This window comes from Falco rusticolus, chromosome 6 (genome assembly GCF_015220075.1).
Source record: "Falco rusticolus isolate bFalRus1 chromosome 6, bFalRus1.pri, whole genome shotgun sequence".
Lineage (NCBI taxonomy): Eukaryota > Metazoa > Chordata > Aves > Falconiformes > Falconidae > Falco > Falco rusticolus.
The window spans coordinates 42,618,498-42,645,843 of record NC_051192.1 but is presented as its reverse complement, the minus strand read 5'-3'; the positions used below and the strand labels follow the sequence as shown (position 1 = coordinate 42,645,843).

The 27,346-nt window shown below is 40.7% G+C and overlaps 1 protein-coding gene across 10 annotated transcripts in view; it reads left to right on the top strand.

Annotated features, from left to right (window-relative positions):
* ARID1B (AT-rich interaction domain 1B) overlaps positions 1-27,346 on the top strand; it is a 335,724-nt gene that overhangs the window by 71,585 nt on the left and 236,793 nt on the right. For all 10 annotated transcript variants that reach the window (XM_037392407.1, XM_037392406.1, XM_037392403.1 and 7 more), the window contains exon 3: positions 12,190-12,330. In XM_037392407.1, the coding sequence (XP_037248304.1) occupies positions 12,190-12,330 (141 nt within the window). The remainder of the gene's footprint in view (positions 1-12,189; positions 12,331-27,346) is intronic.

The following is a 27,346-nucleotide window of genomic DNA, read 5'->3' as shown; positions in this document are numbered from 1 at the left end:
CTTGTTGTTTTTTTTTTTAAACCGTTCCCAATAGAGAAAGTGAAGGGAAAGCCAGCACGGAAAAGATTTACACCTTCCACTTTTTTTTTCTGCTGTTCATTTGCATTAATTTGAAGAGGGTTTTTGGATAGGAGTTGCTTTGTATTCATTACTTTTCTAAGCAAGCATAAGTACTCCAGAGTGTTTGCTTACGTTGGTGGGAATGTTGCTGTTGAGGGACTGTACCACAGGAATGGGATCCTGATCTTAAGCAGATAATGCTATGCTGCAAGACAGTAAATTATGCTGGACTGGTAGAGACGTAATCAAATTTTCTTACCCAGTTGGTTCAGCCAGTTGTTCTGTTTGCTTCAGGATTTCTTGGTCGGGGAATTTTTAGTGTCCAGATAAAAGTATGATTTTGATCCTGCTGTAGTTGAAAAAACTAGCAGAATTTGGACTGTACGAATGACTACATTTGTCATGGAAACTGCTGAACCTAAATGATAGCTGTGGGAGGTCATGCCTTTTTCTTTTGTGCGTTGACCTATGCTGTGGACACTATTTGGGGCTTGAGATCCATAATGGGAACACGAAGAGCCATAAATCTGTTTTCCCACTGCATGTGCATGGCAAGTTTTTCATGGTTAGAAGTGTGATGTCCCTCAGAGAAGTGAAGGACTGGGACTGGAGGTGACTTGCAGTGTGTAGCAGAGCAGTAGGTTGCTGTTGTTTCAGAGTCAGGCCCAGGAGGTAGAGCTGTGGGGGTTTATCAAAAGTGGTGATCTTGTCAGAGGTGTGTGGGCCAAAACCAGAGGGGTTCTCAGTTGAACGCCAGAAATTGGGTGTGCCCCTTGGCTGTTAACTTTCTGCTAAGATGCTCAATTATAGAATCATAGAATGGTTTGGGTTGGAAGGGATGTTAAAGATCGTCTAGCTCCATCCTCCCTTCCATGGACAGGGACACCTTCTGCTAGACCAGGTTGCTCAAGGCCCCATCCAACCTGGCCCTGAACACTTCCAGGGATGGGGCATCCACAACTGCTCTGGGCAACCTGTTCCAGCACCTCGCCATCCTCATAGTAAAGAATTTCTTCTAATCTAAATCTGCTCTCTTTCAATTTAAAGCCATTACCTGTTGTCCTGTCACTACATGTCCTTGTAAAAAGTCGCTCTCCAGCTTACTTGTAAGCCCCCTTTGGGCACTGGAAGGCTGCTGTAGGGTCTCCCTGGAGCCTTCTGTTCTTCAGGCTGAACAACCCCAACTCTCTCAGCCTGTCTTTAGCAGAGGTGCTCCAGCCCTCTGATCATCTTCATGGTTCTCTTCTGGACTTGCTCCAACAGGTCCATGTCCTTCTTATGTTGGGGGCTCCAGAGCTGCATGCAGTACTCCAGGTGGGGTCTCATGAGAGCGGAGTAGAGGGGGAGAATCACCTCCCCTCAGCCTCCTGGTCATGCTTCTTTTGATGCAGCTTAGGATATGGTTGGCTCTCTGGGCTGCAAGCGTACATTGCTGGGTCATGTTGAGCTTCTTGTCAACCAACACCCCCTAGTCCTTCTCCTCATGGCTGCTCTTAATCTGTTCTCTGCCCAGCCTGTATTTGTGGTTGGGATTGCCCTGACCCACATGCAGGACCTTGCACTTGGCCTTGTTGAACTTCATGAGGTTTGCACGGGCCCACCTCTCAAGCCTGCCAAGGTCCCTCTGGATGGCATCCCTGCCCTCCAGCATGTCAACCACACCACGCAGCCTGGTGTCATTGGCAAACTCGCTGAGGGTGAACTCGGTGCCACTGTCCATGTCAATAACAAAGATGTCAAACAGCACCAGTCCCAGTACCAACCCCTGAGGAACACCACTCATCACAGATCTCCAGTTGCACATCAAGCTGTTGACCGCACCTTTTTGATTGTGACCATCCAGCTAATTCCTTACCCACTGAGCAGCCCATCCATCAAATCCATGTCTCTCAGTTTAGAGGCAGGGGCGTTGTGCAGAAGAGTGTCAAGTACTTTGCACAAGTCCAGTTAGATGACATCAGTTGCTCTTCCCTCATCCACCAACACTGTAACCCCATTGTAGAAGGCCACCACATTTGTCAGGCACAATTTGCTCTCTGACAATTGTATGGTTAGAGCAGCTCCACATTATTAAATCATGGAATGATTGAGGTTCGAAGGGACCTCTGGAGGTCATCTGGTCCAAATCCCTTGGTCAAGCAAGGCCAGCTAGGTCTGGCTGCTCAGGAGTGTATCTAGATGGCTTTGGTGTATCTCCAAGGAAGGAAACTACAACCTCTCTGGACAACCTGTTCCAGTGCTTGGTCACCCTCACAGTGAAAATTTGGTTTCTGATGCTCAGAGGGACCCTCCTGCCCATTGCCTCTTGTCCTGTCACTGGGCACCACTGAAAAGAGCATGGCTCTGTCCTCTTTGCAGCCTCCCTTCAGATATTTATGTACATTGATAAGATCCCCAAGTCTTCCCTTCTGCAGACTGAACAGTCCCAGCTCGCTCAGGCTTTCCTCATATGTAAGGTGCACCAACTCCATAATTGTCTTTGTGGCCCTTCATTGAAATTTCTCCAGTATGTCCATGTCTCTCTTGTACTGGGGAGTCCAGAACTGGACACAGTACTCCAGGTATGGTCTCACCAGTGCTGAGCAGAAGCACCTACCTTGACCTGCTGGCAATACTTTATTTAATGCAGCTTGGGATACCATTAGCCCTCTTTGTGGGAAGGGCACATTGCTGGCTAATGTTCAACTTGATGTCCACCAGGACCCCTAATACCTTTCTGCCAAGCTGCTTTCCAGCTGGGTGGCCTCAACTGTATATTGGTGCCTGGGGTTGTTCCTCCTTAGGTGCAGGATAGGATAAAAGGAGAAGAAAAACAGCTGTCAAGGGAAGAGGGTGTGTGCTGTGAAGGTCGATGAAGCCCAGCAGTCTGGTGGAACTGAACAAGTTTGGGTGGGAGGAGGAGAAGGGCATGGCCTACTGAAGAGTACCCAGCATTGCTCCCTGTGGAAGATATTTTATATTCTTCTCTTGCAGTTTTTAAGAGGTACAGTGAAGGGCTCTGAACGATCTCAAATGATTTAGCGCTGAAAGCCGTTGAACTTAGGAATGGTAAAGACAGTATTCATCAAGATTGATACCTTTGGAGGAGCACATGAATGAATTAAAAAGTACCCTTCTCTCTTGAAAGAGACTGGAAGAAAGAAGGAAAACTCATGGGTGCGCAAGATGTTGGGGGAGCGATGGTAAACAGGGTGTGTGTGCTTTCTGCCGTTTCTCACTACTGCAATTAAAGACTAATGTTTGCATTTCTTCTGGCTACCAAGATTGTGTGCCAGAAGAAATGTAGAGTGAAAGCCATTTTACAGAGGGGTTTTTCAGTTCCAGTAAAGTGCTGGGAGTCTCTATGTGTATAAATGCATAAAAATAGAGGATTACTTGTGCTGTTAGATTACCAGCTAGTCAGACTCAACCTGTAACTCTCATTTGTGTTCCCTGCTTTAGGAGACTTGAGTGGCACTGTAAAACTTGACTGAAGAAAAATGTAGAAAAATTAAGAAAATCTGTATTTTCTTAACCATATGTTATTTTAACTACCATTTAAGAAACAGTGGTCAAAACTGTTGCCAATTTCTTGGAGAATAAATGTTAAATACAGGATTTGGGTACCAAAGACTGTAGTGTAGTCCATTCATAGAGGCACACGTGCCCTGTGATAAATGTTACGTGATTAAAAATCAGTGAAATACAGGCTTTTGCATTTTTCTTTAACAGCTGGCATTTTGTAGGTGAGTTTCATACTATTAGTGCAGTGAGGGAGGTTTCCTGCATGCTTTTTACTGAAGCATCAACCACTGGTGACACCATAGGGACCAGGTGAAGCTCACGTTGGTTGTGGCAGTTCTGATGTGCTTTTTCTTATGTTGGTTTGTAGAATGGAAATCTATTACTTAAGCAGATTACATGATCAGATGGTTTTGATCACTTAAAAAAAGGAAGGAAGGCAGAGTGTAAGAATAGATATCTGAGTCATCATTTAAGTGTGTGTATATATATAGGCACTATGATTTCTCTATTTTTAATACAATATATTAAAATAACTTCTGAAAAAAAAATCCTGTTGCAAATTTTCAGTCTTCTCTGTGGTGTCAGTCTGAGGGGATGGATATAACAATGTGGAAATCTCTTACTAGAGATTATTATATTTTTATCCCTAAATTGTCAGAAAGGACCAAATTTGCATTAGTTCAAACTGTAATGCACTGTACAAATCAATACTATCAGGCTCTTGTGTAGGAAAAATTTCTTCCTATCGTTTCTAGGCTCAGATGTTTACCTCTCCCTTGAAACTAATTTTAGCTCATCTAAAACATGCAAATTTGTTATTTTTGTTTGTTTGCCATTTTTAGGGGAAGGTGGGAGTGGGAGGTGGTTGCGATATTGGCATAGCTTTAGCATTTACAGCAGAGGTAGTTTTCATCAATTTCTGACAAGGGAATCAAAGTGTTCTTTTTTGGAAGGAGAGATATTGCTTTTCCTTATAAATGATTGACTATTTTGTGGTGGTAGTCTTTATTTATTTGGCTCTCATCATGAAGAATAGCAAACTTATTCAAAATCTCAGTACATCAAAAATATGTCAATACATAAAACATAAGTACTATTCCATAGCACAGTCTATGCAAAAAACTATGTTAATAAGATGTGAAGGTTGCACAGCTAAGAAGTCAGAAAACATAAATGATAAGATTCTAGCAGCCACATTAACTGAGCCACATTTCACGTCCTCTATATTTTATGAAATGCCTTTGACAACATAAATCAGAAAGAGAAGGTGCTATATATGTGCAACATGGCTCAGTTAATGTTGCTTTTGGAAGCTTAACTTCTGTATTTTCTGTCTGGAGAGTTTTTTAATCATGTAATCTTAGTAGTTTTTTACATTTTATTTTTTTATAGTTTCTCTTTTTTGTAAGAGAGGAAAATTGCTTGTACTAATAATGGGTTAACTTCTGTTGCTTTGATTTAAGCTACTGTAAAAGGCAGTATATAGGGAGCACCTTATGACAGGTACATATTTGATGCCATATACATTGCACTGACAACTGGTGTAATCATGCTGTTGTGCACTTTCTGAGGAAAAGGGGACTACAGGCATGTGTTCAAAGTCCTGTCCTTTCTGTCCTGCACGTTAGCAGTAGTACAGGGTATGACTGCATTGCAGACTGCAGCGTATTGTAAAGAGATTTGAGCTACCTTTTTAAATGAACTGGCTTGTGTACAAGAAGCAGTCTGTCTACAAGAGCGTAGATCTCCCTCTGACCTAATTCACCCTTTTATAGAGCAGGGCAAATAAGCCTAGCACAGCTTTTGGTGTAGGCTCCTTCCAGTATCTGAGCTAGTTTGCAGATCCGTGTACTGCACTGCAGTCTTCAACATAGACATACATTTAATGACGCTGCAAAATCCGCTACCTTGCAAGTTCTGGGATGGGAATTATTGTGCTGTGACACAGAAGCATGCTTTTTATCCTCTTGCTTCCTTGCTCTGGGTCGCAGGGTGGACTGGTATCAGGCCCGGTGTTAATATTTTAAAGCCTCTTAATAAGATTTTAAAGTTCATACTTCAGTGTAAAGGCAAGCAGTCTAGGAAAGACAGTAACATAGGTGAACATTGTAACCAGTGTATTGTCAAAAGGTCAAAGCTAAGTGATAAGTAACAGAATTTATAGGATATATAAATAAAATGCCTTAGCATCAAGATTTCTGATTAATAGCCTTGACATTAACACCCAGCTTTTAACTTGGTTTCCTTTTAGAATTTTTTTTCTCATTCAGTGAGAAGGACTTGTAGCCTTCGTTAAGACTGTGTGTGCACAAGCACGGTGGGGTTGGACATGGTCATTTGAGCCAAGAGACCAAACTGCACTAACCGGGATAGAATCTTCCACTGAACGTGTGCCAGAGGTTTCCCCTATGCTGTATAAGCATATTATATTTTTCTTCTTTCTCTCATCCAGCTAAACATACAGATGAAGACCTGGGCTTACATGAACTCGAAAGTTCTAGATAGAAACCACGTTTTTTTTATAAGGACATGAAAGTCAGAGGGTTAGTTTTCCTTTATAACTCTGTATTTAAAAGTATGGTGAAATGCACGGTCTGAGTGTCTGGGGGAAAATACTTAAGTTTTAGCAGAGGTCTGGCTTTAGAAATCGAAGACCAAAGCAGTAGATGTTTCAGAAAGTCACGAGAGTTTTATTTGAAGGTTTGATGGTAACTGTGCGACAGCTTTCTTTGTAGTTATTACTGAAGTGACCACTGTAGAATTAAAAGAATTAGAATTAAATTTGGCTATAATGTTTTGTTAAAGAAAGTGCTATTTTACTCCTGACATGAAGTACCAAGCGTTGTTTTTATTTTTCTTTCTGGGGATCCCACTCACTATATATTTTGTATTCTGATTTCTATGTAATTACCGTGTTAAAGTTGCTAGGAAAGAGGAACATTAGCGATGATTATGTTTCTGAAGATGGTACTTGTTTCACAATATTCAGGTCTCTTTTACTGTTTCTCAATGAAGCAGCAAGCCATTGAATCAGGTAGTGTCACTGTTCCTTCTGATGGCCACCCCTGCCTCTGGGGTTCAGCTTTTCTTCTCTCTGTGGGTGGAGCTTAATGCTAATCAGGCCAGAAACACCCTTTTGCCCCAGGTTTTTATATCGTGACAGTGTGGTCGAAGGCTTCTGAACTGTGTTACTGCCTGCTACTGACATTAGCCAGGGCCTACTTACTTTTTGGGCACCAGATAGGCTGCGGGGAGAAGCAGTGGTCAGTGTTGCCAGGACACTTTCCGGGTGGTGAGCATGTCACGGTGACTGACATATTCAGGTGGGTCCCAGGGTGACTTGGCAGAGCTTTTTCTGATAAGGAACACATAAAAGTTTCTTCCATTATTGTCTGGATCCAGCCATTAGGATGGTTTAAAAGAGCAGTAGGTACATCTTGCTGGTATTATTAGTGTACCTATGCTAAAACACTAATTCTGTTACATTTTAATTTTAAAAATGATTATAATTACTGTAATGCTGTCTAATGATCCTTCTCCTTTGACATCAGCTATGGATTATGCATGCAAAAATTGCTTAAAACTTCCATTACTATCAAGGTATTACTTGGACAAGGAATGTCTGCCGCAAGACCCCTTGTTCAAGCAAGAATTAAAGATAATGGGCTAAGTTATAGGTTTAATTGGATTTCTTCCACCTTTTCATTCTGGCTGCCAATTTTGTTCCTCTTTTATTCTCATCTTGTCTTTGTTTGTGTTCAGAGTGGTTTAACCACTGATGGTCAGTCATACTTCTAAAATAATGCTATTTGTACCGTGCAAGTCAGATAAGAGGCAAATTACTACAGTTTCTGTGCTTGCCTAGAAATAGATTCAAACTTGGGTCTGTTCTCCTTTGAACTGTCCCAAGAATGTGTGCATTACCACAAGCATGCTGAAGTTCCCCAAGTTCTCATCTCCTGTGTTGTGTGGCCACAAAGAATGTGGGTGTAAAGGAGAAAGGAAGGGAGGGTTTACCTTACGAAGGAGGAGGTCATTCACTCCAAGCATTGTAAGTAATTGGCTTCAGATTTGTTTTGTTCTGGGGAGATTTTAATTAAGCTTTTTTATATGCTGTTTAATAAACATTTGTCCATAAGCGGTATCTTGTGATCTCCATCACTAAAGCAGGAGGATTAATTTGCATGTTGTTTGTTATTTATTTAAATAGCCACAGAAATTATATTGAATGTTCTGCTAAGGCAGTGGTGATGGGTTGTGCACTGAAGAGTATAGCATCTGAAAGTACATGTAGCATTAGGACTATTGTTGCATTTTGGGTTTTCCTTTTTTAAAACCAGTTTGGATTGGGAGAATATGGATGAAAATGCCAACATTAGTAACTGATGCATAAAGTCAAAAGAAAGAGCCCAGTACCCTTTTTTGCACCAGTGCCTGGAAGCAGATGGCTAGGGAAAACATTTAAGGAATTGGAGCAGTCTCCTAGCTTCTGGTAATCAAGGTGTTATTGGTTCTCCAGGTTCCTTACATTTGTTACTTAGTACTTTGCACACCAGATTTTCATTGCTTTCTCACAAGACAAAATACTGTTGCAAAGAGGTGGTTTGAACACAGGCATGGCTGTATTGGGTCACTTCAAGGGTTCATGTAGCCCTGTATCCTGCCTACAGTGGAGGCTTTAATTGGGTGCCTAGAGAAGAGTCAGAACAAAGCGAGCATGTGATACTTCCCCCAATACTCTCCAGGCTTCCAGCTATTTTCATTTCAGGGACTTCCTGAGCCATATGTGGCTCTGTGTATTTGGTAACCCTCAGAGGATTTGTGTTTTGTGAACTTGTGCAGGCTTTGCTTGAGCCCACATACACTTTCAGCTTTCAAAACATCATTTGGGAAAGAGGTTTCAAACATCTGCTACCTCTGTGACTGGAGAACCTGGTTATCTCTTGCTTTGAAGTTCGCTTCTACCATTTGTGTTGGACAAGATGGTTTTGTAGCTTTTTATCATATTCTTACTTTATGGTGTCTTTTCCATACTCAGAGGGTTGTAGCTTCTCTGTATTGAAACTGTTCCATACCTTTGATCATTCTTGTTGCATTTCTCTGAATCTTTGTGTTTGACCCTTCCTAGGAAGTACAAGAAGTCTGTACTGAGGGATTTTCCTTTGCAAAAGCTGTGTTGATGTTTCCTAATTCTGATTTTCATTCTTACCTGTCCTGATTTATCCAGAACAGTCATCAGTCCTGCCCCTCCCCCTTAATAAAAAAATAAAAAAAGAGGAGCCATACTTCAATTCTCACCTACCAAAGCAGCTCCAAGTGTACCATCATTAGTAATTAATCTTTCATTCTTGGATTTGTTTAGACGTCTGGGCCGATACTGTATGTTCTTGAGCATTTCTTTACCGTTCCATTTGTCAGTTTGTTCCATGAATAGTCCCATCAGATTCAGATGCATTCATTGAGTCCCTCACAAAGAAGGACTTGTCCAGCATGGGAGCCTCCCAAGAGTTTTTTTCACAGTGCACAGTAGTGCAAAAAATTTGTTAAGCTTCTGTGTGATGGCCCTGTTTCTCTAAATCTCCTTTTATACCTTGATCATCGCTTGGCACCTCAGACTCTCTGGCAGACCTCCTGCTCCTGACTTGTTTGAAGAAATGATTCATTACTCATTTGATTCCCTTTCCTAGCTGTTCCTCCAGTTCTTTCTGGCCTGCCTTATTACAGAGTGCCAGAGTTTACATTCTTTTCCGTTTTCCTCATTTGGACTTGGTGTTGGCTTACCGAAGGGTGCCTTTTTGCTTCTAGAAACCTGCCATGAGCTGTACTAATGTCCCTTTGCTCATCTAAAGTCTTTCTGAATTGGTGGTGAATATTGGTTCAGTGCTTTCCATGTAGTTGTTGCTGAACAGCTTTGATGCTGCCAGTCTGATTTTGTTTCTCATAGCTGTTAGAGCTTCCTTTTAACAAGCTTTCTCCTTTCTATGTAGTTACACTTTTTGAAGTTAAGCACAACAGTGGTCACTGATGCGTAGTGGTGCTGTAGCTGTAGGATGTAGGTAGAAATAGATGATTCGCGCTGCTCAGGACTGAGCCAAAAGCAGTGGCTTCTCGTGCAGGTTCCCTAACCAGCAGCATCATGGAGCAGCTTTGCAGTTACCTGATATTTTGTCTCTGCTTTGTCGTCTGCTTGCTCAGTCTACTGGGAGGAGTCGAAATGTGCCTCTATACGGTCTTGCACCGTGCCTTTGCTGATCTCAAGCGTCTTGCTGTCAGTGTTACCATAGGCTGCCCATGCCTGGTGGTCCCAGCACTCACTCTTCCTGATCCAACCAAGCTCCAGACCTCTGCTGCTTGGTGAGGTGGAGTTTTCATTTGATTTGATTCTGAACTCTGTGTAGCATAATGTTACTTTGTCACTGGCTGTCATCCCTGTGTATTTGTATCCTAGGATGATGCCAAACAGAGACACACTAATTGTCTCCCTTCTATCAGATTTCTGATGTGACTGCTGCTAGTGCTTTTGTTTGAGGCTTGATGTTGCAGTGATCCAGTGTTTCTTCTTCTCCCCTGCTTTGTGTAGAAGGCAATGTATTGCTGGATTTTCTTCTTGCCACCCTGTTTACACTGCAGTTGTCTGTATCTGTTCTTATTCTTTGATTCTTCTTGGCATCTTCACTTGATGACCCAGAATCTCCGTGTCTTCATTTGTTGTAGCAATGCCTCACACTTGAACCATGTGTTCTGATTGCCTCCTCCCCCCGCCGCGCCCCCCCCCCCCTTTCTCGATCCTTAGGTATGAGCAACCTGTTTCCTATGTTCAAGTGAGCTCCAGCCGTCCTGTACAAGTATCTTTGTTCTAGAAATAGTCCAGTTCCACGTGAATCTGATCTCTTGTTTTGTCACATCCTGTTGACTAGGCATTCAAATCCTCTTTCTCTTCTTTCCAGAAGCCCCTATTTTGCTGTCAGGATATCCTTCCCTTTTTCTTCCTAGTGTTACTGGGACCCAGATGGACCACAACATAGGTTTCTCCTCAGCATTTCCTAGGAACCAGTCCAGGCTTTGCAACCTTTGCAGCTGATGGGCAAATCACCATGTGGTCTTCTGTCAGATCGCAGACTCCAGCTGTCTGTTTGCCTGATGATATTCCAACACACCCTTTTTAGTTTGCATTATAACTGCCTCATTTATGCATCAGCGGGGAGAGGGTATTTGTTGGGAAGGCTTGTTTTGGTCACAGAAACCTCTAACTGCCTGTGAAATGATGGGGAAGGAAATGGAAGCGCAAGTGAAAGAGAGCAAGCACAGCACTGCGGTTACAGCGCTGACCTTAGCAGGTAGCAGGAAGTAGGATGATCGGTTTCTGGCAAAAGTAATAGGAACAGATCAAGTTGTGATAGTAAAAACAGCCTAAGCAGGTGTTTAAATTTGACTCTGTATTATTATTATTGCCTAGCAAATATTACTGTATTGTTGAATGAATGTAGGAAGTTAACTTTAGGTAGAAACAGGTATGTGTTTACATGTTGAGTAAACAGATTTATCGGTGTATCAGAAACTCACTGGGAATGGTTCAGAGATAAAAGCATTTCAGATGTGGTCGGGTATCTGAGACATTTGCTTAGGGCAGGGGATGCGCAGGACCAACAGGAGGTCCGTTCTAGAAGGGAGAAGTCCTGTGCTGCATCTGTCATTCACCTGAAATGGTACTAAATACCAGTGTTTCGGGAAAAGAAGCAAGGGTACCTAAAATCCGGGCAATATAGACACAATATCAGGAGCTTGTTAAAAGTGTGCTCCTTCAAATACTTGAAGAAAATGTCAGTGTGTGTTGATTCAAGGCTTACATATAAAACTGATGCAGAAAATTCCTCTGACGTAATTGACTTTTGGTTACAACTTAAATTCTCCATGTGTGGGGGGTTCTCGGTGCATGATACATGTGCTGATTTGTCTGTTAATAGGACCTGGAACAGGTTATTTTGTGTTGCACTTGTTCTGCTTTTATTTTTTATAAAAGCTAAATCTTAGTAGGGAGGAGGAGACTGAGAGATTAAACTAGACAAAACCAAAAAACATGCCAGACCCTAAGTTTTTTGTGTGAGGCTTAAACACATAAATGCTAAAAACGTGAGGGTTGTGGGCAAAATATTTTACAAAAATAAGTACTTTATTGCTGAAAAAGAAAAAAGGCATTTCTCTTTCAGTGTCTATTTTAGCGTTATGCCTTTTTTCCACAATTCTGCTTCTGGGTCAGTGCATCAGAACGATTCCTCTGTCGATTTGCCTCAGTAGTGTCCCGATGGAGAGCAAACATTTAAAATAACTGCTTCTGTATTTTAAGGGTGGGCATTATGGGTTCGTGATGTTCAGAAGCATAGCATTTTCCTTAGAAGCTCTTCCTGAAAACAGTAACTATGCAGAGCATTCGGGCTTACTCCTCCCGCTCTGGCAAGAGCATCTAAGGGCTTGCATTAACTGCTGAGTAAAAGAGTAGAACGGCTGGGTCAGGTGTATAGCTGAGGGTATCACTTCTGATCAGGTTGCCATACAGATGTGATGTAGTTTGATCCCGTGTCCTCCTGCCTCAACTCATGCATTTCCTTTGCTTGCCTCTTCCAACAGATACCGCCTCAGTATGGTCAGCAAGGTGTAAGTGGCTACTGCCAGCAGAGCCAGCAGCCATACTACAACCAGCAGCCACAGCATCTGCCACCCCAGGCACAATATCTGTCGCAGGCCCAGCAGAGATACCAGGCTCAGCAGGTAAGCACTGTCTTCCACTACCAACAGTCGCCCTGCAGCTGAAGGTATAAAAAAGATCGGTGTGAAATGAACAAAACCCACCCAACCCCTTTTCAAGGTAACAGTGTTAAAAACAAAATTAAACAAACTTCGAATCAGACAACATCCTTTGAAAAATCTTCGGGGATGTACCCACAAATACATCTGCACGCACTTTCAGGCTTTACTTTGTATCAGCTGTTTTGAATAAAGCCAGTGTATATACCCCAGCAACTATTAATTCTGCTTTTAAAAAGAAGTAACAGTTTCTTGATCAGATGTCAGTGGAGGCTGGAGGTTTTCCTTCCTTCCGTTTTGTTTTGTTTTCCGCTCACGAGACAGAGGTGGTTGAGAGCTCCTGCATCTAACATGTTCATTACTGTTTTGTTTTTTGTGTTACTTCCTTCGAGAGTAGATGAGTTAAAGGTATTTTGAAGCTGCTTTGTCAAGGGAGCTTCTTAAGAGATATTTTAAATTGATATTACAGCTATTAATTTGAATGTTGTTAGTTTGCATATCCAGTTAGCGAAACTGCATAATTCAATATCCATTGCTGTTCTTTCTTGAATTATGCTTTATATGTTAGCCATTAAAATTCGTTTAAAGTGATTCTGTTTTTAACTAAGATCAGAAGCTATAGGGTATGGATCTGCTTCCTAGGGCTTGAGAAACACCCAGATTTTAGATACCGAACAAAATGGAAGTGCATAGCTGATGCAGCTGAACTTGTAGGCTCAGTTCTATCTGCCGTCTCAACACTGTTAATCACAGAGAGGTGATCTGGAAATGGAAGGATGAAACTAAAGCATACCCGCCATCCTGGGAAATCTAACAAAAGTGAGTTGCTCAAGATTGGGTATTAGTGGAAGCATCAGCACTTGCTGCAGATCACTGGGGAATTCTGTCAGGCATGGTTGATTAACATTTTGGGATAATGCTGGTGCAATGTTGAAATCTTAGCTTGAAATAAAAATAGTGTGTAAAATAAACTAACAAAAGATGTTGTAAGTAGCAGTGATACAGGAGGCTTCCCTCCTTTGATTTTTAAAATAAAGCTATGATAATTTCACGGTGTAATTACATGTTAATTTTTCTTCATCTACATTTTAAAATTCCATTGAGAATTAACTTTTTTCATTAAAATGCTGGATGGTTTATGAAATAGACTTCTTAATTGTATCTATGATATTCTTGTAAATGTCACCACTTTCCATCTTTTGGATTATATGTAACTGCAACTTTAAAGATTGCAGTTGTGTCTTTAAATTTAATTTTCTCCTTTTTTACTTTGGCATTAAATGTTTGATTTCTTTGTGACTTGAAAATACTGCTCATAAGCATCTTGGTAAGCCTTAGCAGATAAAAGTCCTCGTAATGCAGCCTGTAAGACAGAAGAAACACAGTTGCTCCAATGCCTACATATCACAGTTTGTGAAACTGAAGTGTTCTTTTGCTGCCTTGGGCACCTCATCATATTTTAAATACTGTCAGTTGAATGGATTGATTATTTTAGTTTAAAAATATAGAAAACATACCAACTATACAGGACTTAGGAAATAACAAGATACTGATTAATCTGTTGATACATGTTCCAATTACATCATTTGCTATCATAGCCAGTAAAGTGAAGGTTTGTGCAATGAGTTGAGGGGTATGATAGAAGAGGATGAAGACTAAATCAGAGTAAAGCCTTCCATACATTATGGACTTCAGAGAACTAGGATGAAGAGAAGGGCAGGGACGGATTCAGAAGCAGAAGATACCAGCCTCTATGTAGCCATATTTCTTCTTTGAGCATACATGGAAGGTGTGTCTAAATCCAGGCTCTAGGGGCGATACAGGCATCTCAAGGTCAGTAGGCATTTTTGCCTGAATCTGCAAATTCCGATGATACATAAGGTCCTCACCAACACAGCCTTGCAGGTGGTAATCCTCAGTGTGAGAATCGCACCTGAAATTCTTTGTGGTTTATGGGTGACGGGTTGGTTATCCTGTTCTTCAGTAGTGGTCAGCCTCTTAAGTTTTGAACTCTGATCCCAGGTTCTGCATTATATAGACTTTTCCTGGAGTACTTGTGTGTAGATGGGAGTACTAAATATAAATAATAATTAGCCCTTAACACCGTGGGACTTGCTCCTTCTCTTTTCCCCATCTCATCTCCAGGTTGGTTCCATGGCTGCTCTTCCCCCTGTCTCAAGAAGGGTCATCAAGTGAATATCTCCTCTCTAATGTTTCTCTGTAAAACCTCACTACTGGGTTCTTTCCCATTCTTCAGGAACTGCTAATCTAGAAAATGAATTCCTAACACAAGAAGTTGAAGTCTGTACTTTTGATACTGCAGCGACAGTGTTCTTTCTCTGCTGCTGATGCATAGTAGAGTTACCATCAAGTGGTAGCCAGTGGACAATACAAAAATGAATACTAGGATAACAAAAAAGTTGGAGTGTACGTCAGATTCTGCTGCTGAGACAGAAATTTTGAAAATCATGTCTGCTTAAACATACAGGTCTTTGCTTATATGAGACTGGTTATCTTTTGAAAATAATTCAAAAATTAGCATTTACTTGATTAAAAATTTAGCGAGAGAAATGGGAGTAGGTAATCATACAGTTTTAGGAATTTTAAGGGCCGAGTTCACTGAATTTGATACATTGGGCAGCCTTACAAAGAGAAAGGCCAAGGGAGGTCTTTCTGCTCTTTACAGCTACCAGGTGGGAGGATGTGGGGGAGAACAGAGCCAAGCTCAGATAAGAGGCAGTGGGGACAGACTGAGATGAAGGAAGTTGCAGCTTGGTAAAAGAAAAGAAACCAGAATTGCCATGAGGGTTTTCAAACACGAGAATGAGTCCGGAAAGACTGGAATCTCCATCCTTGGAGATACTCAGAACTCAACTAGACAGGGCCCCCGAACACCCTGTTGTTGTTAGACTTTCTTTGCACTAGAGGTTTGACGGCATAACCTTTCTCTGAAGGTCTCTTCAAACCTGTGTGATTCTGTGATTTTAGTACTGCTTTATATTCTAAACAGAACTTTAAAATAAACCATGAAATCATATAATATCTGTTGCACTGGTTGGCATATCTTTCTTATTTCTGCTCTTAAAAATATCAATACATCCTCTTTATATAATCCTGTTAATTAGAAAAGTAAGGTAGTTTCAGTTACACAATCTGTCATCCATAGTATTGCTCTTCCTTTCCATCTTGGAAATCAATTTCCTCCACGTTTTCTGTATTCTTCATTAAACACTTTCTTGCCTTTTTATATTGATGTCGCTTTTTACACTCTACATTGGTGCACATCCTGGTTTTGAATGGTCACAACTTTGAGGAATACATAAAGCCAACTGTTTCAGGATGTTGGCCTCAAGAAGAGAAGCTGGCTTCTGAAGATGTTTTTGCCTGATGCTGGCTAGCCAGCATTGTGGGAAAACTTTAGACTACAAGTACTTTTCCTGGAGAGTGTGGTTGGATCATGAAGCAAGAGACGATCACTCTAATAGTATTGAAGTGGTTCGTGGTAGCCCCAGCTGTGGATCAGGACATTATGATTCTGGTTGTTCTCCAAGCCCGTAACAAAAAGGTGGTCTTTGCCCCAAAGAGTTTACAGGCTGTTCTGTGCCTGGTGGACTGGAAGCTGAACTTGCTTTTGTAGCAAGGGTGTAGCTATGAGGTGAAGAAGTTTTGTGTTCTGTTTTAGGGTAAATAAGCTGTCTCCATGATTGCCACCTTTGTGATATGAATATGATTGAGCTGGTTTTACTTCAAGTTGGGGAAAGGGGACTTCTCAGGAATTTGCCGCCTTTTCCTTACTGTATTTTCTTACTTTCCTTGTAGATTTATGTCAATCTACTTGTTTTGGACATTATGAAGCTAGAAAGTAGTGTTTATTCTGGATGGATGATGGACTTTTTCTTGACACTGGTTTCTTCTTATGTAAAACCTTGTAGCGTGATGTACTGGATATTATTCTGTTATGGGGAGAAAACTGATGAAATTTTATATAGTTAAGTTCTACTTTTGCTCTTCTAGACATAATGTGAGCAAGCTTCTGAGTCAGGTGTAACTCTTAGTGTTGTGCCTTGGAATTGGTATGCGTGTTCATTTCTCACACATCACAGAAGCGTGAAGCCATCACTCCTTTTCCTTGACTCACTTGAATTCAATATGCAATCTTGTAAATAAAAGTAAACAGATAAAATAATTTCTGGGATTGTTCCAGTGACTTGTGACTTTACATGCTTCTAATAAGCATGGAGGGGAAGGAGGAGGATGGGATTTATTTGAGTGTTTGAACTGTTAAGTTGTTTAGATCTTTGTTAAATTGATTGCATGGTGGGCAGAAAGGGAGTTTGTAAGAGGTGATTTGATAGTAATACTGGCATAGTTTACTATAGAGCCGCATTGTAAGCCAGCATCAGTCATCCCCTCTTCGTATCAGGAGCCTGCTGTGTAAAAACCATTAAAGGAAGAGCTTTGTTTTAAGCAAATTTATTGCAGTGGGAGATTCATTGATCATTAGATATTGCCAGTAGATGTAGATACCGCCTTGGGTTTTTTTATTTTTTTTTTTTTTTAATTCTTTTTACCTTTACTGCTCTGTAAAAGAAAAAAAGAAAGATGTGCTACACTACTACAGTGTTGCCCTTGGCAGGGTTTTTTATCTTGAAATGGCATATAAATGAATAAATGCTTCAGTTGTTTTTGCAGTTTTAAATCTTCTGCCATAAGTAGAAGTGATATTTTGCTTATGAATGTCATGTAATTGCAAACTTAAACTGTCATCATCAAACATTATTTTGTTAAGATAGCGTGATGTATATTTTTGGTTATTATGCTTTCCAACTGGCTTTTAAACAGCCATGTTTATATATTTTCTTGTTTTATGTAGCATGTGTTCATATGTATCGAGATAGGATCGTGCCTTTGAGGTTTATTGTGTGATAATTTTATGAGTTGGGACCATATCACTTTTTGACAGATGAAATGGATCTGCAAAATAATTATGATCTCACTCTTAGTTAAACAGAAATAGTGATTTTATTCTACACCTGCTGCTGTTATCTTAAAGTAATCATTTGTTTTACGTGTTCCTGGAAGCTTTCTGCTTGCAAGTTTCCAGAATAGAGTGGGATTATGCTGATCCCTTTTCTCACATGCAGGCATGAGATTAAAAGGGTAAAAAAAGCGTGGCAGGTCCTTGAGGTGGAGCATGCATCTGCACTTTTCTGGGGCATTGGTCCTTCTGGTTAACAGTGTCCGCAAAGAGGTTCTGTGTGTGTGTTTTACATGGTTCCCTTGTGGTTACTATGACTATTATTTTTTTAAATGCCTTAAAGGAATAGTCAGGTAGTTTAGGCTCAGTCTTTAGTCTGTTTTTATTTAAAAAAAATAAAATGTTTTATAAACAAGGAAGCAAACAAGGCTCCTCCACTGTCACGTTTTATTTTAATGTTCTAAAAGCTGGCCAAAACCTTATTCTGCGCGACCCCCCCACCCCCACCCCCCCGCCCCCTCCCCGTATAATACCTTGTCTACTGATAAGATCTACCTACCGATCTTGGTGAGGTTTTTTGCAACACAGATTGTCGTAGGACAAATAAAGAGCAGACTGACTAGTGGTTTGGTTTTTTGGTTGGGTGTGGGTTTGGTTTGGTTTGGTTGTGGGTTTGTTTGTTTTGGGTTTTTTGTTTGTTTTTGTTTTGGGTTTTTGTTGGTTGGGTTTTTTTTGGTGTTGGTTGGTTTGGGGTTTTTTTGTTGTTGGTTTTTTTTTTTTTACCTTTTCCTGAGTGTGGGCCAGGGGGATGAATGCAGTTCAGGCCCGTAAGAGTTTGTGAACCACATCAGTAGACCCAGGTGGAAAGGTATCGGAAGCAGGAAGGTGGCGTGTGTAAGGAGGTGGGGAGCGTCTCTGCTGATGCTTCAGTTGGTCTCTCTGGGCAGAGGGCTGGGGAACACTTGTGCTCCCACAAGGGGCTGCGGCTTCTCTCCATTTTCCTGAACTGGGCTCAATGGAGGCCATATGTTTCAGGTTTATTGCTGAGCTGGAACTAGTCTCAGTTGCAATCCTGAGATGATGGTGAGAATGTTCTTGCGCAGACATCTGTTTCTAGCATTGAGTCAGTGCAAGGTAGGACAGATAAAACATTAGCCAATTTGAAACAGTCTCTGAAAATGTGAACAAAATGTGAAACTAATTAATCTGTTTTCATGTCCAAGCTGTATGAGTGTCTTGAAAACAGAACAAATTGTATTGTGGCAAAATGTATCAATTTATTAAAGTGATTTTGGTACAATAAGGATGAAATCTTGTTTTTAAATTTGATGTGAGCTGTGAAAGTTCTCTTAACAGCATGTTAATTAACATTGTCAAGCTGTTTTGGGCTGTAACACTGTACAAAAATACTGTTGTTGTAAGTTAGGAATAGTTGTGTTACATGCAAATACCAAATTCATTAGTAATACAGACAGTCCTCAGTGAGTCAAAATTTTAAGTTTTGTACCTCAATGAAGTTACTCTTTTTAATAAAATCTTCACTCAAGTTACTAGAAACTGGCACAGAATTACCAGTCAATGGTACCAGTCTCAAATCCTGCAAAATTTAAATTAAACATCTTTAGAAACTAACATACAGCTGCCCACAGCTGAAAGTTGTAATGAAAATCATTTGTCCTTCTGTCCTTTTAACTTTCGTGTCTGTAATCATCTATCACTAGACGGGTGGTTGCACTTAATATTTGTTGTGTTATGAACCGCAGGAAATGAGAAAGAACAAACTTGTATGTTAATCTCGGTTGCTGCCAGGCATGTAGGAAAGCATTCTTTGTGGAAGTTGGCTATTACAGTTACATGAGAACTAAATTGACTTTGATGTTCAGGAGAGATTGTTGCCCGCCATCATCAGCAGTGGCTGATGCCACTACCTGTTGTGTACCATAAACCCTTCAAGGCTTCATGGCTTCTGCCGTCCCAGCAACAGAGGTGCCCAGTGTATATTCATGCTGTCTTGAAACACCGGTTTTAGCTTAGAAGCAATTATTTCCTTTCCAGGGTGAAGAGATGCAAGGGAGAAGCGACTCCTTTAAACCATTTAACCCAAGTTTCATGGCACCAAGAACTTTTGCTTCTGAGGTGTGCTTGTTGGTTGGCTTTTAGAAATCAGGGCTGCTGGTATGTAGTGAGCAGACATGTGCCTAACAAAGTGCCTGGGTGAAAGTTCTCGTACAGACCTGCATACTTTGGGCCGCTTTTCCAGCCTTCTTTAACCAGCCAGGTTAAAGTATACAGCGTAACCCTTTATGAAGGCATCTGTTTTGGTACAGTGAACCTTTTGTTGCCAGCCTACCTCAGAGAGATCAGGTAGATCTCAAAAGGCAGAGTGCTTGACTTTTTTCATCTGTAATAAAGCTTGGGTGGACATGGGGGGAGGAGGGAAGGTGGGGAGCAGGCTTTCAGCAACTGACTTCCAAACTCACGCACCGTGGCTTAAATCCTGGCTTCTAGACAAGCCACCAGTGACCAGCACCGCTGAAAGGCAGTTGTCGCCTTACCTTGCTGAACACTGACATGATTTAAAAACAAGCAAACTGTTGAGATACTTGGGGAACCGTACTGCTCTTGTGCGTAAAACTAATTTATCCTTTCCGAGACTTTCTTAAGCACATGATGTTTTCAGGAAGGGCAAATGATGTTTGAACCTGTAGGTTCAACGCACACCTAATTGATTGAATTCTTTGCCTGTTAGATTTCTGCTTTTATAAAGTCTTATTTCGTAATCACGATGCTGCTATAATACCAAGTAAGTGCTAAGGGTATGGCTATTTCTCAGTGTGGCGGAGGTCACTTACCTGGCTGAGGAGTTCAGTGAAACTGTGACTCCTGTGATACATCTTTTCCGTGTAGTGGGAATAGCCAATTGTTGTCTGCTGGGGGAATGCTCCATTTGTTCGTCATTGCGTATATCATTCTAGGAAATGTGTCAAACCTTTCTCTTTTTTTTCTCAGTGATTTATATCTGTATTTATAAGATTATAATAGGTGCTAGTTTGTCAAACTTGGAGAATGATCTTCCAGAGCCAAGTAGCTAGCAGGAATAGGGTCAGGCAGAAAAAGCAAGGATAATTGTCTGTAAACTCACACCTGAGTATGAACACAAAATTGAGGACATAGCACAGAGCAGCCCTCACAGCAGTGCAGGCTTATTTTTGCTGAAGGCATCTTGACCAGACCCAAAAAACTGCATTCAGATTTCGAGAAGACTTTCTCAGCCCTGTTATTTTAAAGCAAGTGTTTACAGACATGGCAATTGATTTAGCCAAATAAAAATCAACGCCAGTCCGTCAGGTCTGAAACCTTTAAAGTTAGCATGTATAATTACCCCTTACACATACCTCTCTTTGTAGTAACCTGGATTTGTTAAATGATATTACTGGGAAAGAAGTATTTTATCTCGCAAATGGTACTACTGCTTGTGTATGAAATGAAACAAGCTTGTTTATGCTTCTGTTTTATGGTCTCCCAAAGGGCTGTCAGTGAAAGTATTTGTTTGCCTCTGTGTTGTCTTAACAATTGTATGGCACCTTCAGTTTAAAGTTCCCTCGTTGCCCAGTCTGTGTATTCTTTTGTTGTGTTCATCTGTTAATGGTTTTCTGCTGAAAGTAGGCTTTTCCATTTGTAGTTTGCAGGAGGAATTTTGAAGGTTGGCTTTCTTCTCCTGAGAAACCAGCAAGTGCACCTCTTCGGGCATCTGCTGCTGATGGGGGTTTGATGGTATCTGGCGGGTTAGTTAGAGGAGATGGGTCACAGCTCACTGCAAACCTGTTTGGCAGGAATGTTCATGACCACCTGTACTCTGCTGGTTTTTAATTTTGATTCCTGTGTTTTTGTATTGTTCTAAATCTAGTAGACCTATTGCAGCTCTTGTGCTTGTAAGGTGAGAAATGTGGAAAGGCCTGAGTCCTGATGACTTTTTTCCTGTACTAAAATGAAGTTAGCACACAATATTAGAAGGAAACTCTGGCAATAAGAGCCTCCTTTCAGCTAAATTGGAAAGAGAGAAAAATTTAGTCTGAGAGGAAAAAAGGGAAGTCCTGTTTGGCTTCTTTATTTTTAAGTGGTCACTTACATGCAGTCAGTTTGTAGATTCAGCAGGCAATGTCCCATGTTCATAACAAAAATCTCTGCAAAGCATTCTAGTTCAAAAGGTGGAGACGCTCAATGAGTTTTTCAAAGTAACAATGTCAGTTTTTCCTGAAAGGAAACATTTTTCATCTCAACTACAAAAACTGTGTAAAATCTGTCATGGATTTAGTATGTTATGCTTAGAAAAAAGTCTTTTTAATGAGTTTAGAAATACAGTAAAATACAGATGTTCAAATGTATTTCTCAAAGTTCTTAAATAAGTGGTTTGGCTTTGATCCACAAAGTAGTAGTGGTGGTGTTACAATGGTGGTATTATTTAAAGTTTCTAAATTCTGATTTCTCTCAGTATTTAAATCACAGAAGGTTAATTAAAGCAGTTCTTTATTTTGCGATGCTTGGGAATATTAACCTCACAAAGCCTGCATTAAATCACTGAAGTGATAGAATTGCATTTGCTTTATAAAATAACTCTACAAGAGCGATGACAAAGCCATTTATAGTTCAGTGCTATTAATTGCTTGGCATTTAGATATTAGCATAGGAGTCCATTAATAAACTTGATAGTAAAACTACTGGAATGCAGGTTGATAAAAACTATTTTGTTTTAGGAGATAGTGATTGTAGCTATTGTTGCTCCCCTTACCACTCTCCTTATTACACAATGATGATTTTCTTTTACTGTTACTTTGAGAGCAAAATTAATATCCCAGAAATAATTTTATCTATAGCTTTGAAATTTAGCAGTAAGTTAAACAGAATAGTGAGTTTATCAAAAAATACCTGATCATGTAATAGTCATTTACTTTATGATCCATGAATCTGATGACTGTTCATAGACGAAGTGGTCTACACAGATGTTTCAGAATATAAACGCACAAGTCCTGTTTTAATAAAAAAACTTAAAATGCAAATAGTATAGTACTGTGGATTAAGTGATAAAATTGTAAAGTCTAAAAATACTAATAAATCTTAAGTGGTAGAGATTTTTTTTTTTCTCTTTCTTTAGTTCTGTATGAGCAGTACATATTCCAAATTTCAGTAGTCTTCTGAATTACACCTCATGGCCAGATGCAATACAGCAGTATTCTCTTACGGCCTTTAAATTAACATACATTATTTGCCTCAGAGGTAGGGAAGGTAAGTTTGTTAATACTTCCTGGCATAAAATTTACCATGTACTTTTTTTGGCTGCCCATATTTTTTTCTAGTAATTAAAGATGTTCAAGTGTACATATAGTTAGTTTTATTTTCTGGATTTTGAACTGGTATTTTTGAGACATTGTATTATCTGAATATACGTCAGCCTATATTTTATATGTATTCATTATTCTTCCCAGTATTTCCCTTTTACTGCATTTCTCTTGTACTGTAGTAGGATTTAGAATAGATTTTAGAATGTGCAGCTGAGATCTTACAGTGCGTTTTAGTTGTTGTAATCAGATACAGACAACAAAGAATGAAATAGTAAATCAAATAAGACACCACTTAAAAAAAACAAGTTTACATGTTGACAAAACTGCTTGGTGTTTTTGTTGTGGGAGAGAGGAGAACAACTGTTGGTCTTGATGAGCTGTCCCTCAATATATAAAGCTACGCAAGAACACAGCCTACAGCCTGTCTTCATGTGTACCTTGCACATGATTTGTACCTTGTACCCCGATTGCCAAGTACCCATCTTGGGTACTTTCCACACGCATTTTTTTAGGTAGAAGATTAAATAACTGGCTACATGTGTCTGAGTTTTGGGTGTCTGCCTACAGAATTTGTAACGATTGTGGTCCTTCACCGTCAAGGAAAAGGAGACGTTTATTGTTGTGTTATTACCTAGCAATCCTTTACTGACTTCTAATGAAAGTCACTGGGTTTTTTGTTGCTGTATTGAAGAGTAGTCAGTGGTCTGGTCTCAAGAGTTTTATGTTTTCACCACCCCCCTATACCCTCCTCCCACCACTCCCAACATCAGTCCAGTTGGGTATACTTTCTTTTGAAAAACATGTGGTTGTGATGATGGTGATGAAGACTTCTCTACCTCAAAGATGAAAGAAGTATTTTTCTGCTGTTGGTTTAAACGGTTGTATGTGCAGTCTGTTGAATTGCTTCTGCTGGTGGGTGCTTCCTTGTGGAAATGATTTTCTCTTTCCACTTGTTGGACTAAGGTATTTTTCCACATGGTGGCTGGATTTGAAGAGTGTTGCAGATACTCTGTGTCTTCACAGACTGCAGAGAGAAGATGGTAATGCAGCTAATACTCTACCTCCAATAGCCCCAAATGTAACATGCTAACACTCTCACATACTGAAAAATTAAGTTAACCAAAACAGTAGGGACCAGCTGAGAAACCCTTCTTTACCAAAATTACTACAGATTACTTTACACCTGACCTTCAGTTCCTGCTCCTGTGACTCTATTGTTGATAAAATAGTAGGTAAACCTCATTTCAGTCCTTTCTTTTATGAGACTTCCATGGTGGAGTACTAGGGAATAAATTGACAGGCATCACTGGACTGTGATATAAATGTTGGCTATAACATAATATAGCTTTATATTTGAGGTGTGGGTGGGAAACAAACCCACAAAACAAACTTCACCATTTTGGGGTTTTCTGTGTGACCTCAGTGATGTTTTGGGTGTTGCTTGCAACCCTTCCTCACAGATTTGCAGTTTTTCCTGAGCCTTTAGAATGAAGTCCAAGCTTTTACCTTGAAGCGCAGTTACAGACGTGCCCCTAAGAAAACACTGAAGAAATGTTTCACGGTCTCAAGCAAGGAAGTCTCATCCGTGGGTACCTAGCTTGATTAGCCTAGAGGTAGCAGCTGCTCTCGGTGCAGCTTTTCTTTTTATTCTGTAAGCTGGCTTCAGGCTTTCAGCTCTGCTGTAAGCTGCGGGCAGTGCTCTGACCTCATTTCTGCCAGTGAGCCGTATGCTTGGGAGAGCTTTCTCGACGGCAGCAGGCAGTCTGGGGCAGGCTGCTGCTCTCTGGGGCACAGAGCCCCCCAGCTCCCCACTTCTGCAGCAGCCAAATTGAAAGAAACGGCAGGTTTTAAATCCTGCCCCTCTCCTGTGTTCTGTCGGGGTTAGCTCGCTCTTCGGGGGGCAGAGCTGTTTCTCAGCCCAGCTTTGCGTCTCGGGTTTGCTGAAGAAATGCATTCCTCCCAGAGTTTTAGGAAGGACTAATGTGGCAGGGCAGGACACCGGATGGCACAAAATCTGTAAGTCATCACATTAACGTGGTAGTCTGTCCCAAGTGACTATAAAGAATAGGACATGTAAAAACTGCCAGGTCTCTTTTTCCTTCTTTCCTTTTTTTTTTTTTTTTTAAATATAGCTTTGTCGGTGAAAGGATGGGCAGGGAGAGGAAGGAGTGGGTGTAGAAAATGAGAGCGTGGTTGGACTGCCCAGCCTTGTAGGGTTTTTTAGGAAAACTCCAAAAAGCTCTATAAACATGGGAAAAATCATGGAAATAAAATGCTTGGTTTACCCCTCATTTCCAAGTTACATTTCTCAGATTACCTCTTCAGGTTCTCTCTCATCTCCATTCACACTGGAACTTTACATCTGTAGAACAAAGAAAAACTACCTTTTTTGCCTGTAAATGAAGAACCGACAGCTGTTTATCAGGCTGTGCAATGTGCAACAGTCACATTTTAAGACGAACATCAAACTCACCTATTTTTTTCATGTGGCAAGTTACAAGTATGAAAGAAGAAATGTCTTGTTTCTGATTAAATCCGCTATTGATATGTTCTGTGATCCATGGAAAGCAATAGTAGCGGAAAGAGAATAGGAAGGTAAGGGTTTCTGAGAATGATTTCATTTTGGAGCTCTTCCTGCATCACTTGCTTAATACGGCTCCTGGAGGCCATATAGATGAGACACATGTGAAAATGGACTAGAGCGTTTTAGGAAGAGAGACCCTTCTGTCTTGTTAGTTGGCTCAGATTACCTGATACATGACTAGAAGCTATGCTGCCCAAACAATGTTCTTCCTGTAAAATGGGTATGGGTGTGTGTGTGTGTGTGTGCTTTTTTTAGACTCTGTCTGCGTTTAAAATGCTTTTAGTGTATTCTGCAGGGGAAACCCATCCATATTTAGGTATTCTGAGTTTCTAATAACTTCCTGAGAGTTTTGATGTACTGAGCCTGAATAATATATTTGCTTACCTAAGTTAACTATCTTTTGCATCAGCTGCTGCCTGCTACGCAAAGTATATTTTTTTCCTTCCCCCTCTTAAGTCTTAAGACACCACTTAGATGTCACTCTGTGATAATTGGGATCCTGAAGAGAGAAAATGGTGTTCCCAATGTAGATTAATTTTTTTAATTAGCTTAAAAAAAGTGGTCTAGGAAATACTAAGTTTTAGAATGAACCTGCAGTTATCTTGGAAGGGAAGGTATTAATAACATTGAAGATGAAATGTCTTACTGGCAGTGCCTGGTCTACACCTGAGGCATCCAAATGGGCAGGTTTTCCAGATTTCTGCAGGTACATTTCTGTGTGATTTCTGGATGAATTGCCTCCTTTTGGAACAGGAAAGGACTGTTTTGCTTTGGTACTTCTCTGAAGCTCTTGACTCCCTTTAGTACCTGTAATGAAGACCAAAATTAACTTGCTAAGGCAAAGTATCATCTTTGTTTCTGACGACACAGTTCTGCCCCGGACGGGGGGAAATGATAACCACCTGAAAGAAGAGCAGTTGCTGCTTGCCAGCCCCACTGAAGCAACAGTTAACAAATAGCATCAGCATGTTGAGGTAGATGTCAGCCTGTTGCCTGCCATACTCCGGGACAGCTGCTTTCCTTGTCTCCATTCAGGCTTGCATGGTGGTGGGTAGAGGGTTGGCTTGAGATGATTTACATGTTCTGGTTGTGAGCAGGGTTTATTCACTTCATCACATAAACACAGACTAGCATGTTTAAGAGGATTACTAGACTGCACTGGTAATCCACCTCTGATGGTTAGCACTCTTTTTTTTTCTTTCTTTTTTTTTTTTTTTTTTTGTTTGTTGGCGTAATAGGTGCTGGGACCTATAAAACAATGTTTTCTGCAATCACCCATTCCCACTGTAAAGTAAGAGACTCACTCTCCAGTTTGTACACAATGCTCTTCAGCTGCAAGATACCAATTTCCTTTTCTTCAAGGCTTTAGGGTTGTTTTGGTTTGTCCATTTCTGATTCATAAAATTCCAGACACACATATGTGCATTTCTTCTTGACCCAGGATCTTGTGCAGGAGTCCATCTACATCCTGCAGGACCTCTGCAGACCATCTGCCCAGGTTTCAGGCAAACCTCTCTGCTCTTTTGTCCGTAGTGGATTGTTCCCCACAGGGCTGCATTCTGTTGGCTGCTTTTGTGAGAGTGTGTTGCCTGTGCCCCTGGGCATAACGTTTTTTCTGAGTGTGGCCCTACCTACAATATTTCTCTAATAGGTTGGCTGTCCTTTGTCAGTTCTGTGCTGCCGGGGAGTGTACAGCTGGGGAGGTGACATGATAAGGTGTTGGAGTTTGGCTAGAAGTTAGCTGTATAGTGAGTGGTATGTCACCATTCTGGTTAAGTTTTGGGGGGTTTTTTTGGGGGTAGCTTTTTACTGCAGAAGGTGGAAAGAGGGGAGGTGTGTTAGTATGTATTTACACAGAATGAAGAGGTACTTGGTTAAGTGGCGACAAGGAATGTCCTTCTGTAGCCTGTAACATACTACTTGCCTTCTTTCTGTTCCATAGCATCCCTTCAGAGATGAGTAGAATTATCTTGTATTGTAGAGCTGTGTACTCCTCTTGGCTGCTGTACTGGGTCCTGACTTCCATTCTGAAGTGGTCTGGGGAAAAAGAAAAGTAACATTTGCTTTCAATTTTGCTGT